Here is an 18,271-nt window from a genome sequence, read left to right as displayed (position 1 = left end):
AGCGACGGCCGAGCTGCAGTTCGGAACAACACCATTCCCAGAACTATCACTAACAAGTTCTTCACACATCTTCCCAAATAATTCGATAGTTATATCATCAGCATTCAGCTCTCTCCTGTTTTGAGAAGAAGAGCCGCTGAGCGCCTTTTCAGTCCTAAGTTTCTGAGCTTTTTCTTTTACACACTTGAGTAGCTGCAGTCACACATTAACTATTAAAATCCAATGGGGGGGGGGGCACATCAAAAATCTCATACATATTTAACAAAAAACACATACCGTTTTCTTGAAGGCAAGACCTAAAGCAACCTACAATTCAACAAAAAAGAACCTCAGTAATGCATGAAATAAATAGAAGAATAAGTCTATTACTATAATCAGCATTGCTACCTTGTCTAGTTCGCAGAAATCCATCATCTGAGACAGCATATCGAGTTTCAACTCTGTCTGAATTTCATTATCCAGAAAATTTTCAACTGCTTCCAATAGTTCATCAGGATACTTGTTATAAATGGCAAGCAGAATTGTCCTCGCCCACTCCCCTGCAATGTTGTAGTCATTTAGAGGGCATTTCAACATTTGCAATAGAAACTTAGTGGGTATTTCACTGACCTGACAGTATCATACACTGAGAGAGCACTTTGGATGTCAGATCAACCATATTAATATTCATTGGAACAGTATCAATGATCGAGGCTATCGTTTGAGAAAAGCGATCCTCATACGTGTCATAGTGAGGGAGACAAGAATCTAGTAGAATATCCAAAAATCTGCTGATGTTGAACTCCTCCGAGATGCCCAAAAGAACCTTAGCAAAAGGTTGTTTTTTATCTTTCTTTTTTTTATCCTTTTTCTCATCTTCTGTTTCATCTTCTTTTGGTGCGAGATATTCTATTTTTATCAAATCGGCCAAGATACTCTTACGGATAGAGGTCACAGATTGCAGCTGTAGTTATTAAGCAAAAATAGTAAGTAAAATAACAGCAAATAGCAGTTAATCAAAGTAAGGGTTGACGATAACACACCTGAACGAAATTGATCAAAGTAATGACGGATAACCGAAGCCAGTTATAATCTTGGCTGCCTTGGCTAGTCTTGACTATCCAAGTCAAGAAATTCGAATGTTGTAAAGTTTTCTTGGATAGCTGACAGATGATCATCAAAGCACAAGTTGTGTATGATCCACCGGAACTGATAGCTTGATCTATAAAGAACACAACTGGCTTTACTTCATCAATTGTTGTAAGCTTTGTGCGTACTCCTAAAATAATAGCCGTGGTGAACATGAATACGCTTTTTGAAAGTTCAGACTTCTTAGTCCGAGTCTCACATGCCTGCAAAGTTACAAGAAAAACATTCAGTATTCAAAACCAATTTAAGATGAAAAAGAAAAGAGTTAGGTTACTTACATTTTCACACAAGCTGTTTACAATCTGTATATCACATAGGCTTTTAATGAAAACCTCTCTAGGGACGGGAGCATCTGAGTCTTTGACAAGATCAAGAAGTAAGTCCCATTTGCTATTGCTGTAATACAAATGGCAGAAAGTTTAGAAAACTATGTGATACTTCTAAACATCAGAAGTCAAAGATAAAAATCCTCACCCATTCGGACAAACCAGCTGAAGAATACGGGTAAATTCAGGTTTATGACAGTAAGGCAACGAACAGAAAATCAAATCCTGCCAATCGTATATGTGGATCCTGTAAAATCAACATTAGAATGTTCTCTGATGATTATTACTTTACAAACATTAGCTATTAAAACGAGACTAGAGGATCCCTAAGTTATAGGGATCTACAGCCAAATGATCTTTGAGAATCTGCAGAAGGAAGATCTATCAATTTGAATTAATGAGAAAGATATGTTGAGTAAATAAATTTGTAAGAGCCGAATCGATTGAACTAAATTGAAGGTTAGTTAACCAATTCTCAATAATAGTAAATAAGGTAATACATTAAGGTCTATTTATAGTTCCTTGTCAGATATAGAAACGTTTATTTTGAGTTCTCCAACACACAACAAGAACAAATTTGTATCCGAATCAAACCAGAATACAAGGAAAAAGGATAGTTACACAGACCAGTGAGAAAATTATACCACAGAACCAAAAAAAAAATGAAAAGAAAAATAACAATTTTATGAAGCATAATCCAACTTAATCCTCTATGAAACTCCAAGAACCAAAACATGAAATGGTTCACATTCAAACAATCTCAGTATCTCACACTATCATTTGGTTATGGGGCTCCTTAGGTGAATTATCATCAATCATTCTACTAAACAGCTTCAAATCATCAAATCTATTGAATGCACCAACCAAATGGAAATTTACCATCTATCTCAAATACAAAGAGAGAATAAATCAGTAAACACGTACTTGTACATTCGCAGAAGATACTCCAGAGTATCCAAGGCAGCAGGAAACTGCATATAATCGGAGAGCAAACGCAGATAAGACCTGATTGATGCTTTAATCTGATCCAATTCCTCCTTACCCAGCGAATCCCGATTGATTTCTTCTTTATAACGAAACAGATCCCAAACGTTATAGCTAAACTTCACATCGTTGATTCCACGACGCTTCTTGCCTAGTTTAACGACGACAACAACAACAAGAAAAAAACAAAGATGAAATTTCTACATGTTCGCGAAATCACAGAGTCAAATCTAAGATCTATATCGTACCGATGATGAAATTATTAAACCTAGAATCTTCTTGTTGAAGAACGCCGAGACCTAAATCAACAACAAACAAAATTCAAAATCGAGATGACATTGATTTCACAATTGTTGAACTTTCTGAATTTGTAAGTTTATCTTCACTCTTTATCTTTCTGATTTTCTTAACATATGTTTTTCATTTCATAATTTCACACCTTACAACATTGATTACACATACATACTTATAGTAGGAGTTTTCTTGCCCCATACTCTCACATTCTTAATCATAAGCTCTAGCTAACCTATTCTCCTTAGATGCACTGATCACTAGCTCTAGGTCTAAGCTTACAAGCAAAACAACTAACCACTCTCTTACACAGCCACTCAAGCTAACAACTCACGTAACATAACCAAACTAAGTTAACACTAATACTTAGGACATAACAACACATATAAACGTGTGGGCTTAAGTAACCCAACAACAAACAAAGCATTCTTCTCTTGGGCCTATACCATCAAAAGCCCAAAACACTTCTTAACCCAAAAACACTTTGACTTCTTCTTCTTTCTTTCCATCGCTTCTTCTCTTCTTCACTAGATTCTGGGTTTCTTTACACCAATCCACATCTTCTCTTCTTTGTTCTTCAAACCTTTATCATTGATGCTTGTATTCTTCTTTGCAGATTCAATTGGAGAGATCAATCTCAACACTCCCTCTTGATTTCTTCGATTGTATCCCATAGATGAATTTAGGGATTTGAGTTTTGGTACCTTTAGTTCATTGCGGCTTAGCCAATGTTTCATCGGAGGGGCTCGTTTTAGAGCGTCAGCATAGCTCATGGGAGTGTTCAGTTTCACCATCTCTCTCTTGCTTGAGGTATCAATGGTACTTGCATCTTCAGGTTTCGATTCTCCCTCTATAACAATTTTTTTCTGAATTTCATTCGTCCCTTCTGATTCAACTAGTTTTACCTTTTTCTTTTCCTGCAGAATTTTGGGAGACCGAGCATTGAATTCATTAACCTTTTTGGTGATCTCTATGGTGGCTTTTCTCAATTCACCATCGGTTCTTCCTTCAACAGATTTCAGCTTGCTTTGTTGGTTTTCTTGATTTATACTTGATTCTCCCGTCTGGATGATGTTTGGTTTTCCAGACACAAGTAAGCATTTCAACTCTTCCTTTTTCTTTTCGCTCTTTTGAGCAACTTCAATTGGTTCATTGACCTTGAATCTCTTTTGGTTATTTTCGGAACTTCCTTTGTTCACTTCCTTGTTCACCAGCTTCCTTCTTTCAGCGTTGGACTTTTCTTCTTGACATACTACAGGTTCAGCATTTGATTCTCCTTTATCAATTCTGATCCACTCTCTTTGGTTGGATATGTTGATTTTAACTCCAGATTTAGGAGACTCTGAGATTGTAGACCTCTTTTTGTATGGCAGTAGATCTGTTGGAATTGAGCACTTGCACTTTTCACACAGCTGAAACTCAGGCTTAGCTTCATCTTTTATTGCAGCCATAGTTGCTTCATTTCTTGTGGGCCATTGGATATGGAAGCTTTTCCCGATCATCTTTATGTCAGCAACAAGTCTTCCAGTTTGATCACGAATGACACAGCTCCCTTCAAAGAAGTTAATCTCGTATCCACGATCAATCATTTGAGAGACGCTCAGGAGATTCTTGGTAATGTTGGGTACTAGGAAAACATCACGAATGATTCTTTTCCCATTGGTGGTTTCTACCTCAATATCTCCCTTGCCTTTTGTCATCAGCACATCTCCATTTCCTATACGAATAGGTACATTGAAGCTGGTGTCAAGGTTAGTAAAGATTGCTTCATTTGGAGTCATGTGATTTGTGCATCCGCTATCAATAAGCCAACTGTTGAGATCATTTGCATCTCCGTTTTCTTGTCTTGCAGTGAACAAATGGTAGTTCTCCTCCTTCACTGCTTCTTTCTGTTGGGTAACATTGCTTCGTCAGATTTCCTGGCTTGGCAGTCTCTTGAGAAGTGACCAGATGTACCACAGACATAACAGTTCCTCAACCTACTATGTTTCTCAAAACACATGTCTTCATTGTGATAATCCCTTTTACAGTGACCACACCACCTTCTCTTTCTGTAACTTGACTGACCTTGATTTGTTCTGCCATTGTTCTCCATGTTTGGATTCTTGAAACGGGCATAGAAGGCACCTTCAGAATCTTCTTCATCTTCTGGAAAGAACTTCTTTTCGTGTGCCTCCAATGAACCAATTAGTTCAGCATAAGTGACAGTCTTCAGGTCTTTGGTTTCTTCCATCAATGAGGACAAGGAGGCATAGCTTTTGGGCATAGAAGCAAGCATCTTAACAACCAAATCAAAGTTAGATTTACCTTCTCCTAAGGCACTCATTTGGTTTGCAACCACTTGAATTCTATCAGAATATCCTTTAACCTTTTCCCCTTCTTTCATTTTCAGATTTTCAAACTCTCTCCTTAGTGACTGAAGTCTAACAGTTTTGACTTTTTCGTTACCTTGGTAAGAGTGCTCCAGAAGTATCCATGCTTGATGTGCCGAGGTTGCAGAGAGGATCTTGTCAAAGACCACATCAGCGACGGCAAGTTGAATGAGTTGGAGCGCAGCAGTATCTTTGGTTTTTAGAGCTTTCAGGTTTGTAGCTTCTTTGCCTTTATCTGCTCCTGGAGTTGTCTCTGGTAGTTGAGCAGTCGGTTCTGGGATTCCATCTTTAACAACTTCCCAAAGATCTTTATTCATGAGAGTTGTTCTCATTCTCGCAGCCCAGAATACATAATTCTGGCCATCAAACACAGCAACAAGTTGTGATGATTGCAGCAGGTTTATTGCCATTTCTTTCTTCTTTTTTGATTCTTCTTTGATGACTCTTGTTCAGGCTTCTTCACTTCTTTACTTCTTTCTTGTTTTAACAGGTTCCTAGGTTAAGATGAGCTCTGATACCATGTTGAACTTTCTGAATTTGTAAGTTTCTCTTCACTCTTTATCTTTCTGATTTTCTTAACATATGTTTTTTATTTCATAATTTCACACCTTACAACATTGATTACACATACATACTTATAGTAGGAGTTTTCTTGCCCCATACTCTCACATTCTTAATCATAAGCTCTAGCTAACCTATTCTCCTTAGATGCATTGATCACTAGCTCTAGGTCTAAGCTTACAAGCAAAACAACTAACCACTCTCTTACACAGCCACTCAAGCTAACAACTCACGTAACATAACCAAACTAAGTTAACACTAATACTTAGGACATAACAACACATATAAACGTGTGGGCTTAAGTAACCCAACAACAAACAAAGCATTCTTCTCTTGGGCCTATACCATCAAAGGCCCAAAACACTTCTTAACCCAAAAACACTTTGACTTCTTCTTCTTTCTTTCCATCGCTTCTTCTCTTCTTCACTAGATTCTGGGTTTCTTTACACCAATCCACATCTTCTCTTCTTTGTTCTTCAAACCTTTATCATTGATGCTTGTATTCTTCTTTGCAGATTCAATTGGAGAGATCAATCTCAACAACAATCATCATTGCGCTTCAAGCGGAGAAAAATCAAGATCTAGAACGTACCTTTTTGGCCGATTTCGTATATGTACTCGCAATTGAAAGCTCCTGCTTTCTCAGGACTATAGAGAATCGAAGCGACTGTGTTGGGATTCGGGACACTATTGCCTTGCACCTTACTGGTATGCAACTGCGACGCCATTGAAGAACTCAAGCTTGCTATTAGGGGAATATTTCTCGTCAAAATCTGAATCGAACAAGAGAGTGGGGGAGAGAAGAAGAAAGAGGCGGTTAGCGTTCGAATGATAGAAAATAGTAAGGAAGAAAGAGGGAAAATGAAAAAATGCTCTGTTATAGAACTTTTGGAAATTTGCAAATAAAGCCCTCTAAATATCCATTTCGTTCAAAATTACTCTCTAACTCCTAAAATCATACAAATTTAGCCATCCAATTTAAAAACTCGTCGTTTTGACAATGCAAAAACGACACGCATGTTAAAAAAAACAACACGCATAACACGAACGTCGCATCTTAAAAGACACACACACGACACGAAAGTGAAAACGCAGAGTTTTGGCTAAATAATTTAAACTGAGTGTGGCAAAAATTCGCTTTGAGGTGTTCATAATTGGTTTGGTACACATTTCCAATTATATTAGTCGGTTAACTTAACCAATAACATTAAAAATCTCTCTGAAGTTAAAAATTAAAATAATTTTGCCAATAGAATAGTTCAATTTATTGACTAGGCTAAAACTATCAAGTCATCAGTGAGCTTTTGAAAGCATCACTAGTCAGTCTTCGAGTGAATCTTTGGATCAGAAGCTAGAGAAGTTGTTAGTCTTCATTCCTATCTTCCGAGCTTTTGATCTGTTTGTTGGCAAAACCTAATACGCATTTTATTAGAATCTCAGAGGTCAGAACTGCAAAGGGAGTGATTCTAATTCAAGATGATACTTAGATTTAACCTAAAAACACTTTCATGATTCATCAGGGTTCAGATTTTATCTTCAAAGTACCCAAACTGAATGAGAACAGAGACAGATAAAAGCTAAAGAAAGCCTTTCTAAGTATGATGTATCATATCATGTAAACAGGAGTGATTCCAAGAAGGTGGAAGCATTTCCGCATGACTATGGCCGTTGCTTCACAAAGTAGGAGACGGCTTGTCTCCTCTGCTGAACCATTGACCTGTAAAAGTTTAATGTTTTAAGTGAAAGATTAGAACAATGGTGGATGATTATGCAGTCTAAGACTACTCACTATATTAAATAGATAAGCAGAATATTGGGAATGCAACTCACCTGACAATTGGAGTAGAATTTCGTATAGTGTTCAGATAAATCGTAGAGGTACTCGCACAGTATGTGCGGTAACAATTTGGTGCATGCTTCCTCAACCGTCTGCAAATCATTCACATGAATGGCATTTTTTCATCTTGTTACCAAGAAAAGGTAAGTGGATTATGAAAGTACTATCTAATGAGCATGTGGTTATACCTCAGCAAATTGAAGCAAGTGAAGTCCAAGTGCTCTTTCATTAGCATGGTCCAATGCTAACTTTCCAGTCTGAAATAAAATAGGTGTTGAAACTTAAGTATTCAATGAATAGAATCAAGTAATTTTGAGTTCATGCAGCTAAATACTTTTTTAAGCTCATCTATGTCTTTGCCAGACTTCTTGATGATTGAGCAGATCCGAGCATGAGCGTAAAGAAGGTACACAGCTGTATTTCCCTGCTCATGACATATGACCAAATATTTAATATTTGATATGCATGTGTAGGTGACTGGATAATACAAATATATATACTAGCTGCCAAATTCCAGTACCTTTTCATTAAGCATTTTATCGTAGCTGAACTTATAATCTGTAGATATGTTGTTCATCAAGTCAGCATACCTTGAAACAAAATTAAACAAAACAGCCAAGTTAGATGTAGCATAAAAACATTCATCAAATTTGTGCAGCCTTGATTCACTGAAAAACAAGAAGATAGTAGGTAAATAGAAATCACTGTCACCAGCAGTAGAATAGAGATGATACTTACTTCACCGCACCATATCCAATTGCCTCAGCTGTTTGGTCCAGCTCCTCGGGTGTCCATTCTTTTTCCTTAGCTAAAGCTGAGTGACAACATATAAGGGATGAATAAGAACACAAGAAGTTAATGGTTCAACAATTCAAAAATGTAGAGAGTGATGACATAAAGTTAGATACCACGCTCAATAAGGGCAGCTTTACTGCGAGTCTTGGCCTCATCTAGCAAATCAGCTAGAGGGACTATTTCTCTATCGCGATTTCTAAACCGCTTGCCATCTTCCCCCTTGACTACACCAAACTTAACATGGCTAACTCTAGGGTAAGTTTCATCATTGTCTGGAAGCCAACCTACTTGTCTAGCAGCCTGATTCAGAGTGACAAGATAATCACAGTTACGATTGACAGTTTAAGCCAAGACAGAACATTTCACAAGTCGTAAATTATTTATTCATCAAACTTACTTTGAAGAACCTATCAAAGTGCTCCTGCTGGCCAGCATCTGTCACATAAATAATCCACTCAGCTTTCTCTTCATTAAGCCGATACCTAGACCAAGAAGATTCTTGCATCAGCTACAAACTCATTCAACAATATGCAAGTTTAGATTAATAAGCCACACACTTGAGCAAATACAGACCCAAAATTCATAACAGATGAGATATATTTTCCAATGATTTCTAACTAAAATCCAGATTTTATAGAGTAATAATTAACAGAAAGATAACCCACCAAAGAGCAGCAAGATCTGTTGTGTCATAGGTAAAACCACCATCACTCTTAACAAGCATGCATGGATTCTTGAAGTCTTTGATGAACATCACACGGGCACCATCACTTTCTTCAACCAAACCCTTGCTATTCAATTCCTCAATCATGTTAGCAATATAAGGTTTGTAAAAGCTTTCTCCCTGTACATGAATCAGTGTAAGTTATCATTAGTCATCTGTTTCAATTTTATCTCAAATCATATCAGTATATGTCCTGCTATGCCTTTACCTTTTCTTCAAGCTCAACTCGAAGGCGTTGATAAATCTCGGCATAATCGGCTCGGCTGATTTCACAAAGTTTTTGCCAAGTCTTGTGGTATACAGGATCTCCACCCTGCACAAAAAGAAAAGAAAAGAGACAAGTGAGTAATTTAACTAAAGGCAGCTGCATATTGAGAGGGTGCCAAACAGAAGAACACACAAGTGATTCAGGTTAGGAGAACACACAAGAGAGTGCCAAACAGAAGAACACCTGTAGACGGACCACGGCCTGTTGTGCCTTTCGCTTAAAGTCTAAATCTGCATCAAATTTCGTTTTTGATGGCTTGTATAACGACTGTAAGATGACATCTAAAAGTTAGAAACTGAATTGCTTTGATTCTTCAAGATAAAGCACAGTATGCCAATATCCGTACATAAGGAAGAACTGCAGAACAGCCTACCTGAATATCTTCAATTGCTGTCTCCATCGCACTATTTGAATCAGGAAATTTCTCAAAGAGGTTCTCAATTAACATGCCAAACTGCAAAATAAACTCAGCTTTTATCTCTTTGATAAATATTGGAATACCAACAATAAAAAAAAACATTTGGTTTCACCAGACGAAGTAATTATTTAAAGAGCAGAAAATGTAGCTACCTGTGTTCCCCAGTCACCAACATGGTTTCTGCGTAGAACTTCAACATTAGAGTACTCGAGCATACGAGCTATGGTGTCACCAATGATAGTTGATCTTAAATGACCAACATGCATTTTCTTTGCAATATTTGGAGAGGAAAAATCAACTACAGCTCTCTTAACTGAAAGAGTAGGCGCCCATGTCTCAATCCCATTGATAAGCATATTTTCAATACTCTGCAGATAACATTAGAATAAAAACAATGATTACGAGGACTAGAAAATGACTATACAAAGAGAGAAATAGAAACATGATCGCTAACCTTAGCCATCCATTGAACTTATAGTACAACATTAACATATCCAGGTTGTGCAACAGAGCATGATTCCACCATATCACAAGTAGGGAGATTTGTAACAAGGGCCTATATAATAATATAAGTGACAATCTGATAAGAAACAAAACAAAAGACACGAAATTTCTAAAGACTAAAACAAAACCAACCTCTGCAACAGCTAAAGGACGAGTGAATTGAGTACCCTTTCCTTTAACTTTGGACCATAGTCCCATTGCATTGTTACTGCAGACAAAACAAAGACATGAGCACAGGATCTGCATTTAACAAAACAAAGATTGGAACTTTAATTGGTAAGTACCATTGGTAATCTTCGAATTTTCCAACCACAACCAAAGGCTTAACACTAGGTTCATCTGGAACCGTTAATTTCAGAGACGCATCAAAGAGCTTCACGAGCTGCTGTTTCAGATTTCCAGTGAATTCTTCTTCCTTCTGTCACCACATAAACTCAAAAATCAGAAAAACTTAAAATTTTGGGTTTCTCTTGGATTCAATAAAAGGAAATTGTGACTTACAGCTACCATGGTCTCCAACTCCAAGGCGTTGCTTCTTCTCAAAGCTGAGAGTCTAGTTTACAAATCCAAAGATAAAAAAAAAAAAAACAGGACGTGAGAGTTTCTAACCTGTAGGGATGATAAGAACAGAGGAATTTACCAATGACGTGATGGAAAAGCGAAAACGCTTGGAAGAAGAAATATCAGACTAAAATTAGTGTTTCCTTTTTCTTCTCTGCGTCTGTGCTTCTTCGTCTTTTTGCTTGTACGGCGTCGTCTCTCCCCAATGAGATATACAACGACGTCGTTTATATAATAGTGGGCCGATCTGGCCCAATAAGTATAATTTATTTTTTTATTTTTTTTTTGTTGGTGAGAAGTAGTGAGAACTTCCAATCTGAACTTACCCCGAAAATTTGAAAAGATTATTATGTACGCAGGAGGGAAACGACGACGTTTCCAGGATGTGTTAATTTTTTAAGACGGTTGGGTGTACGGCTTTTACAATTTTGTGTGAAAAAAAAAAGTCAAAACAAAATCTCGGCTGGTATAATAATATAATACTTGTATTATCATAATCTAATATTAATCCGATATGAGACGTCATTTTATAAATGACTATGATTTTTATTTTTCATATCGTCTCAAGATTATCCATTACTGTATCAAAATCCGGATGATAAATTGGTCGATCTGACTTTTTGTTATTCATTGTCCTCATATGTACGTTATATTGATGATGTCTCGTTATGGGAATATGTACACACACAAAAAGGTCCATTGATGAAAAAGATGTTAGCAAATTGTTGACGAAAAAAGATTAGAAAAATGAATTTTTAGAAGAACAAAATTATGAAGTCAGCCAAAAACTTTCTAAATTAGTTATTAGAGTAAGGACCTATTAGTAATAACAGTAAAGAAAACATGTGAATGATGTAGAAAATTCAAGAGTTTTCATTCGAAGACCTAATTTTTTCTCACAATCTTATCTCGTGAGTGTTGCGCACTTGCGCTGAAAATGGAATGTATCATTTGTTATTATCCATTTACGGAAAATAAAATTTTCCATTATTTTACTATTTGAAACACCTTTACACTTTATAGAGCTTACTTGTGTAGATTTTTATTGAAACGAACGGACATGTAGTCAACTTTGATGCCCTGATACTTGGGTAATCTATGTAAAACAAATACAAGTATACGAGCTTGTTAGTTGTTAATAAGTGTGAAAGAGCTTGATAATAGAATGTCATTTTTCTTTGTGTAAATGTTTTTTCCTGTGTGCTATTTTTATATAATAAAGACCATAAACACGGCGTGGGTCTTCTTCGCTCTCCAGTTCGATTCCTTCCTTCTTCTGTATCAAATATTTGACCCCAAAAAGTATTTTAAATATATATTACAAAAGACGCAAAATAGCTTGCGATTTTTTCGTCAATGTTAAACGATTATCTAGACTTCCACATGGTTGGTATAGGATGGGGATATATATAAATATATAATACAACACGCCAATTTAAAATCGTTATATTGTTCACGTTATGGTGAGATTTATAGTTAAACTTCAAAAATTAGGATATGATACGACCGAGTTGCCAACTATTTTCTTAAAAATCATTTTTCATTGGATTAATTAAAACATGGTGGTCTGAAATTCAATAATTGTTATATAAATTTCCTGTGGATAAAACAAAAAATTGTTATAGGTCTTAAACTTGTCGTATATGTCATTTTAATTTTCGCTTATATATCAACCATGTGTTTAGAACATGCATGATTAAATAAAGTAGTCTTGGTAACAAAAAAGAAAAGGAGAAGCGGATTGGTGAATGAAGTATATCATACAAGGTCAATGGATACTGGTTAAGTTGGAGCTTACACCGTGGTAACTGGTAACTGGTAACTGGTAAGGTCTGTTTTTGGTATGTCAAAAGACTAGAAAGTTGTATAAAAATGTGAAGCAGGATACTGCTACAAAGAGACAAAGGTAGAGTCCAAATTTTGACTTTTCCTCTATAATATTCAATTGCTCTTTTTCATTAATGCATTGGTTAATCTCCACGCCTCGTGTATGGCCGGATGGTGGAGAGTCTAGACACGTTCTTTATTAACTCTTGTTGATTTCATGACGTCCGTGTAAAAATATCGAATTCGTAATTTTATTAGTTTTATCCCCTATATATTAATAGAGAAACATTTTTTAAAAAAAACTTTACCATCATGTGTTATTAACAAGATTGTCACGCTGATGTGTCGTTCTTAAAATGATTTGGCTTCTATTTAGATAATTATCCAAGATTTATTAGACTATTTAGATAATTATCCAAGATTTATTAGACTATTTACATATATATATATATATATAACAACTCAAACATGTAAGCGTATAATTCATGTAAATTAATATATTATAATATATTTTTATACCTTTTGTAAGTACAAATTTTCCTAGGTTCATAAATCCAAACTACATTTATAAAATTAATTCTCAAAACTAAATCTATCATAAAATCAACAATAAATTAATTTTTCAAATTTTGAAGGCAATCCAAATTTCAAAAATTAAACGGAACCCTACAAAAATATTTCTCTAAAAATATATTCCCTGATATCATCTTCATCCTCTCAAATTTACCAAACACACATCTTCTTAGTTTTCGAGCAATCTAAATTTTGTAAATCTTCATCAACGCTTTTATAAAGATGTATATGTATTTGTTATTTAAGTTACGTTAGAAAAGAAATTTTCGTTTTTAATTATTTTACGGGTAAAACGAATTCCGATACGAAAAATCGATGATTGGAATATAAAACTTTTTTTTAACATGTTTCATAATACACTAACAGATTTTGGATTCCGGATAATAATACAATAATTTTTATAACTAAAACTACAATGCATTTTTTTAATTGTCATTTCATCCCGCACATAGTGCAGGTAATTTATCTAGTAGTATAGTATTATTAAAAAAACAAGTTATTTTCGAGATGTTAGACTCGCATAAGCATATATTGAACCTGATATAGTCACAGCTGTTATGGAATACAATTTTGATAGCCCAAAATAGTTGACTTAATGGGATAAAAATATATTCAGACTCGAGCAAGTAAAACGTAAAACATATTCTTACAAATAACTTACAAGTTACATATAACCAGTGTTATGTTTATCATGTAAACCAAAACGCTATTAATTGTGGATATATATCTGTACTTTGTAAATTTGACATGACCAAAATTTTAGATGAGAAAATTACTTCTAAAAGTAAAAGTATACAGCTTTTCCGAACGATTTCGTATATTAACTTTTGTTCCTTCAGTTTTTATACTATAGTAGTATCATTTTTACTCCCCTTTATTTATTGTTCTTTTCAATTTATATCGTTTCTTTAGTATAAATTATAAAAGATTGAAAACCCATCACAAACCTCCGACCAGTTGATCACCAATAGAAACAACAAAATTCAGTATGATCTAATTTTTAGAGAAAATTTACGAATATTGTGGAAACAACTTGTATAGATACCTGACTTATGCCAGTATTATTTTTTCTTGATTTATAGCGGTATAACATACATTATTCACATTTTAGCCAAAAATTAAAAAACTTTATTGATAAACATAATATTCAAATTTCGATATTGACAGGCTTGCCCTCGTCCTTTGCCTATAAATTTGACATGATCTACATTTATTCATTCAAACAAAAGCCAAACCAGGCCAGAAAGAAAATAAATACACACAATGACCAAAGAAGTTTGCTCCAACATTGGACTTTGGTTATTGTTCACGTTACTTATTGGTAACTATGTCGTCAATCTTGAAGCCTCGCACCATGTTTACAAGAGACTAACCCAAAGCACTAACATCAAATCTCCTTCCGTAAACCAGCCCTACCGGACAGGTTTCCATTTTCAACCTCCAAAAAATTGGATGAACGGTATGATCACTAAAATGCCATATCAACTCCTCAATCTCAATGATAGAATATTGTTTTCATTTCTTTCTAACCTTTGCTTTTTCTTTCTTTCGTTTTGGTTGTGCTTGGACCAAATGGATTGATCATTGTCATGAGCAGATCCAAATGGTTAGTTTTTTCTCTGTTATTTCTCCTATCCTTTTTTGTAACTTTTAGTCAACTCTTCATATCCAATAGACAGATCATTTTCCCCTAGAAACTCGTGTTTTTATTATTTAAAAAAAAAACATTAATTACTTACACCAATATGTTGTCAGCATATCAACTGTACATTTGATTATTCTAATGTATTGGTCGACCTTGTGTTACGCTGCACGATCCTTTTACACTACCCATATAGTTAACTAATAAAAATACACATATATTGAAATTTTTTATACAGGGCCTATGATATACAAAGGAATATATCATCTTTTCTACCAATGGAACCCGAAAGGAGCTGTGTGGGGTAACATCGTGTGGGCTCATTCCACGTCAACAGACTTAATCAACTGGTACCCACATCCACCAGCTATCTTCCCATCTGCACCATTCGATATCAACGGATGCTGGTCCGGTTCGGCTACAATTCTCCCTAATGGCAAACCGGTTATTCTATATACCGGAATCGACCCTAAGAACCAACAGGTCCAAAACATAGCGGAGCCTAAGAATCTCTCTGATCCTTATCTCCGAGAATGGAAAAAATCGCCGTTAAATCCTCTGATGGCTCCTGACGCCGTTAACGGAATCAACGCCAGCTCGTTCCGTGACCCAACCACCGCGTGGCTAGGCCAAGACAAGAAGTGGAGAGTGATTATCGGAAGCAAGATTCACCGTCGGGGACTAGCGATTACTTACACAAGTAAAGACTTTCTAAAATGGGAAAAATCTCCAGAGCCGTTGCATTACGACGACGGAAGTGGAATGTGGGAATGTCCTGATTTTTTCCCGGTGACGAGATTTGGTTCTAACGGCGTGGAAACGTCTTCGTTTGGTGGACCTAATGAGATTTTAAAGCACGTGTTGAAAGTAAGCTTGGACGATACGAAACATGATTATTACACGATTGGTACGTACGACCGGGTTAAAGATAAATTCGTACCGGACAATGGGTTTAAGATGGACAGTACGGCTCCAAGATACGATTACGGGAAGTATTACGCGTCGAAAACGTTTTATGACTCTGGCAAGAACCGGAGAATCTTGTGGGGTTGGACTAACGAGTCATCGTCTGTTGAGGATGATGTTGAGAAAGGCTGGTCCGGTATTCAGGTAATTCTTTACACTAAATTGAAATTAATGTGAATATAATTTGGTTCGAGATTGAATCAAATTTTTTGTTTCTTTCTTGATTAGACGATTCCGAGGAAAATATGGCTTGATCGATCAGGGAAACAATTAATTCAGTGGCCGGTTAGGGAAGTTGAAAGATTACGTACGAAACAAGTCAAAAACTTACGCAACAAAGTTCTAAAGTCAGGATCTAGGCTTGAAGTCTATGGTGTGACAGCTGCACAGGTTTGATTATTCTATTTTTTTTTAAAGAACAATTGGTATGAGAAAATTAGGTTTTGAAAGTCTTGTGATTTGTACAGGCGGATGTGGAAGTTTTATTCAAAGTAAGAGACTTGGAGAAAGCGGATGTTATAAAACCAAGTTGGACTGATCCGCAGTTGATTTGTAGCCAGATGAATGTATCGGTTAAGTCTGGTTTAGGTCCATTCGGTTTAATGGTTTTGGCATCTAAGAATTTGGAAGAGTACACATCTGTTTATTTTAGAATCTTCAAAGCTCGTCAAAACAGCGATAAGTATGTTGTGGTCATGTGCAGTGACCAAAGCAGGTACGTTTCTTTGATTAAGATCCCGATTAATTAAGTACATTAATTTAGCTAATCTTTTGTCACAAAGATAGATCTAAAATTGGGTTCCCTTGAAAATAAATAATAAAGAAATATCCAAAACTTGACTTTTAATTTTGAGGACTTTTTGGTGATGTGGATTTGGGACAGATCTTCACTGGAGGAAGATAATGACAAAACGACATACGGAGCTTTTGTGGATATTAATCCTCACCAACCACTATCCCTCAGATCCTTGGTAATTAATTAAGTCTTCATTTTACACATATATAGTTCCATAAATATATTTATATATGTGTTCAATGTTAAAAAGGCATTCAAATGTAGGAGAAAAAAACTACTTTTTGGGAATATTCTTTTTAAAACCCATGAGAGTAATTACTTAACAGCTTAGCCTCTTGATCAATATATAATCTTTAACTATATTGTTCAAGTAATTTACTGTGGATTTTTTTATTTTATTTTTAATTAAATATATAAATATAATACTGTGGATTTTGTTAATAAAGTTTCTGTTATTTGTCGTTGTTGGTGTAGATTGATCATTCTGTAGTGGAGAGTTTTGGTGGAAAGGGGAGAGCATGCATTACCTCAAGAGTGTATCCAAAATTGGCAATAGGAAAAAGTTCACATCTCTTTGCTTTTAATTATGGATATCAAAGTGTTGATCTCTTAAACCTAAATGCTTGGAGCATGAACTCTGCTCAAATCACTTGATCAAGTAACGGGGAGATAGATACACACATGTAAACACGTACATTATATCTCCATTGATTTAGCATTTCTATGAGTTGATTTTGGAGAGATCTTATATGGTCCACTTTGTTTGGTTGTCAAAAAAATGGTCCAATTTGTTTGTTTGAATTAATTCTAAAAGGCTATATATATGACATTTTATTTGACTTCTTATAGTATGATTTACTATTAAAATTACAATTCTGTAGTCGGTAGTCAAAATCGTCCAAGTTCCAACGAACGTGATAATAGTGGGCTTTCTGTGAATATACACGTAAACATGAACATGTATACATATACATACTATAATCAAACAAACTGAATTTGATTTTAACGGTTTGGCCCCAAAAAAATAAATAATACTTGTATGTGATCATTCTATATAAATCAGCACATGTTATTTTTTCTGATAAGCCCGACGGCTATATAACCACGGGTATTAAATTGTCCAATATGCTCCTTCCGTTTTCGAATAGTTGTCGTTTTAGAACTTTTTTTTTGTTTTAAATTAGTTGTCGTTTTAAGGCGTTGGGTTTACATTGTTTTCATCTAAACGGCCCACCGTTTTAGCCTTTAAGACCAACAACTTCACGTCAACGAAAATCTGGTCAACTAATTAAAGCGATCAAACCATCTCCACCGTCCGATACTAATACAACTTCGTCATGTCCCGCCCAAGGGCAAGCCCGTAATTCTGTTCACCGGCAACGATGGGAGTGGCATGTGGGACAGAACATTGCATGGTAGTGTTTTTCCAACAGGTAAGGCTAAATCGCTGTCGTTTAGTAAACATCTGGCTCTAGATTTAGAATACGTGCGTGAGATGTAGCCAGAGGAAGTTATCGGTCGAATCCGGATTGTGTCCACTTTGGTGTGTAATGATTCTCGCCTGCACATCTATCTCTTTCGAAATTTAATGCTCAAGCAATAGTGATGATTTGGATATGTGAACTATGCAGCGACCAAATCAGGTGCATTTTCATTTCATTTTATCAGAACTCAGAAGTTGAAATTGTACTCTTCAAA

The 18,271-nt window shown here is 35.6% G+C and overlaps 2 protein-coding genes and 2 long non-coding RNA genes across 4 annotated transcripts; 3 read left to right on the top strand and 1 right to left on the bottom strand.

The window, feature by feature from the left end:
• Positions 1 to 3,193: 3,193 nt before the first annotated feature.
• Positions 3,194 to 4,588, top strand: LOC110230530. The gene is made up of 4 exons (XR_002333644.1): positions 3,194 to 3,564; positions 3,653 to 3,822; positions 3,944 to 3,987; positions 4,177 to 4,588. It is a non-coding gene; the product is annotated as an uncharacterized LOC110230530 (long non-coding RNA).
• A 140-nt stretch (positions 4,589 to 4,728) lies between these two features.
• Positions 4,729 to 5,502, top strand: LOC110230306. The gene is made up of 3 exons (XR_002333408.1): positions 4,729 to 5,025; positions 5,122 to 5,313; positions 5,442 to 5,502. It is a non-coding gene; the product is annotated as an uncharacterized LOC110230306 (long non-coding RNA).
• A 1,621-nt stretch (positions 5,503 to 7,123) lies between these two features.
• LOC9321056 (arginine--tRNA ligase, chloroplastic/mitochondrial) lies at positions 7,124 to 10,948 on the bottom strand. The gene is made up of 17 exons (XM_021030266.1): positions 10,710 to 10,948; positions 10,493 to 10,626; positions 10,341 to 10,416; positions 10,159 to 10,260; positions 9,857 to 10,072; positions 9,660 to 9,740; positions 9,470 to 9,553; positions 9,227 to 9,331; positions 8,960 to 9,138; positions 8,692 to 8,776; positions 8,408 to 8,594; positions 8,238 to 8,313; positions 8,020 to 8,089; positions 7,834 to 7,923; positions 7,688 to 7,756; positions 7,493 to 7,591; positions 7,124 to 7,379 (listed from the first exon to the last, which is right to left on the bottom strand). Exons 4-17 carry the CDS (start codon positions 10,165 to 10,167, stop codon positions 7,269 to 7,271), a joined length of 1,461 nt encoding a protein of 486 aa, XP_020885925.1. The 5' UTR covers positions 10,168 to 10,260; positions 10,341 to 10,416; positions 10,493 to 10,626; positions 10,710 to 10,948; the 3' UTR covers positions 7,124 to 7,268.
• Positions 10,949 to 14,381: 3,433 nt separating this feature from the next.
• LOC9321055 (beta-fructofuranosidase, insoluble isoenzyme CWINV1) lies at positions 14,382 to 17,419 on the top strand. The gene is made up of 7 exons (XM_021033173.1): positions 14,382 to 14,628; positions 14,767 to 14,775; positions 15,050 to 15,921; positions 16,006 to 16,167; positions 16,245 to 16,492; positions 16,661 to 16,748; positions 17,048 to 17,419. Exons 1-7 carry the CDS (start codon positions 14,433 to 14,435, stop codon positions 17,225 to 17,227), a joined length of 1,755 nt encoding a protein of 584 aa, XP_020888832.1. The 5' UTR covers positions 14,382 to 14,432; the 3' UTR covers positions 17,228 to 17,419.
• Positions 17,420 to 18,271: the final 852 nt, after the last annotated feature.

Source organism: Arabidopsis lyrata (assembly GCF_000004255.2).
Source record: "Arabidopsis lyrata subsp. lyrata unplaced genomic scaffold ARALYscaffold_3, whole genome shotgun sequence".
Classification (NCBI taxonomy): Eukaryota; Viridiplantae; Streptophyta; class Magnoliopsida; order Brassicales; family Brassicaceae; genus Arabidopsis; species Arabidopsis lyrata.
Note: the sequence above shows the minus strand (reverse complement) of the source record. Positions and strands in the feature narration are given on the sequence as shown.

Coding starts and splice junctions, on each gene's coding strand:
- LOC9321056 (XM_021030266.1), bottom strand. Junction 9,332..9,469: donor AGGCCGTGGTCCGTCTACAG/GTGTTCTTCTGT, acceptor CTTTTTGTGCAG/GGTGGAGATCCTGTATACCA. Junction 9,139..9,226: donor GAGTTGAGCTTGAAGAAAAG/GTAAAGGCATAG, acceptor ATTCATGTACAG/GGAGAAAGCTTTTACAAACC.
- LOC9321055 (XM_021033173.1), top strand. CDS start 14,433: ATGACCAAAGAAGTTTGCTCCAACATTGGACTTTGGTTATTGTTCACG. Junction 15,922..16,005: donor AAGGCTGGTCCGGTATTCAG/GTAATTCTTTAC, acceptor TTTCTTGATTAG/ACGATTCCGAGGAAAATATG. Junction 16,749..17,047: donor CACTATCCCTCAGATCCTTG/GTAATTAATTAA, acceptor TTGTTGGTGTAG/ATTGATCATTCTGTAGTGGA.